This window comes from Malurus melanocephalus, unplaced genomic scaffold, assembly GCF_030028575.1.
Source record: "Malurus melanocephalus ecotype Western Australia unplaced genomic scaffold, MMel_1.1 scaffold_2840, whole genome shotgun sequence".
NCBI lineage: Eukaryota > Metazoa > Chordata > Aves > Passeriformes > Maluridae > Malurus > Malurus melanocephalus.
This window is the reverse complement of record NW_026626072.1, coordinates 3,007-4,166: the sequence shown is the minus strand read 5'-3', so window position 1 is coordinate 4,166 and position 1,160 is coordinate 3,007. Positions and strand designations below refer to the sequence as shown.

The following is a 1,160-nucleotide window of genomic DNA, read 5'->3' as shown; positions in this document are numbered from 1 at the left end:
ACAATGGGGACAATGGGGACAGTGGGGATAATGGGGATAATGGGGACAATGGGTGACATCACACCACCTTGGACGAGGGCGTCACCTGGGGACAGAGAGTGACATGGGGACAATGGGGACAGTGGGGACAGTGGGGACAATGGGGATAATGGGGTCACCATGGGGTCACTAGGGGGTCACTTCAGGGGTCAACTCAGAGGTGACCTTCAGGTCACCTTCAGGTCACTTTGGGGGTCACCAAGGCTAAACTCTTGGGTTAATTCATGGGTCAGCTTAGGGTCACCTCAGGATCACTGTGGGGTCACTGTGGGGTCACCACAGGGGTCACTTCAGGGGTCATCACCGGCTCAACTGTTGGGGCATGACCTCAAGGTCAACTTGAGGTCAACTCTTGGGTCCACTCTGGGCTCAGCTCATGAGTCCCCTCAGGGTCACCCCTTGTGGCCATCTCTCCGGTCACTCCTCAGGGTCACCCCTTGGGGTCACCTCTTGGGGTCACCCCTCGTGTCACCCCTCCGGCTGCTCCTCATGTCACTCCTCGTGGTCACCTTTCATGTCACCCCTGGTGTCACCCCTTGGTCACTCCTCAGGGTCATCCCTCAAGGTCATCTCTCCAGTCACCCCTCAGATCACCTCTCGTGGTCACCCCTGTGGTCACCCCTGGTGTCACCCCTTGGTCACTCCTCATGTCACCCCTTGGTCACCCTCGTGCCACCCCCGTGTCCCCCCCGATGTCCCCCTCGCTGTCCCACCTTGATCAGGTCCCCCAGCAGTTTGTTGGCCTCGGCGTAGGCTCTCTTGACCTCCTTGAATTTGTGTCCGAGCCCCATGGCGTGGGCCTGGAAGTGCAGGTTGGTGTACTGCCCCCCCGGGATCTCGTTCTCGTACACGTCCGCGTTCCCCGACTTCATGGTGGCCGTGCAGTCAAAGGCGGCGTAGAGAGCCCGAGCCCCCTCCCAGTACTCGCTGTACTCGAACACGCGCTCCAGGGGGATGCCTGGGGACATTGGGGACATTGGGGACATTGGGGACATGTGTGACAGGGACATTGGGGACATGGGGACATGGGGATTGGGACACAGGGACATGGGGACACACAGGGACAGAGCCCGAGCCCCCTCCCAGTACTCGCTGTACTCGAACACGCGCTCCAGGGGGAT

General features: G+C 60.4%; 1 protein-coding gene across 1 annotated transcript; it reads right to left on the bottom strand.

Moving 5' to 3' along the window:
• Nucleotides 1-30: 30 nt before the first annotated feature.
• Nucleotides 31-1,035, bottom strand: LOC130587949 (pyruvate carboxylase, mitochondrial-like). Its single transcript, XM_057388915.1, has 2 exons — nucleotides 753-1,035; nucleotides 31-85 (listed from the first exon to the last, which is right to left on the bottom strand). Exons 1-2 carry the CDS (start codon nucleotides 1,032-1,034, stop codon nucleotides 59-61), a joined length of 309 nt encoding a protein of 102 aa, XP_057244898.1. The 5' UTR covers nucleotide 1,035; the 3' UTR covers nucleotides 31-58.
• Nucleotides 1,036-1,160: the final 125 nt, after the last annotated feature.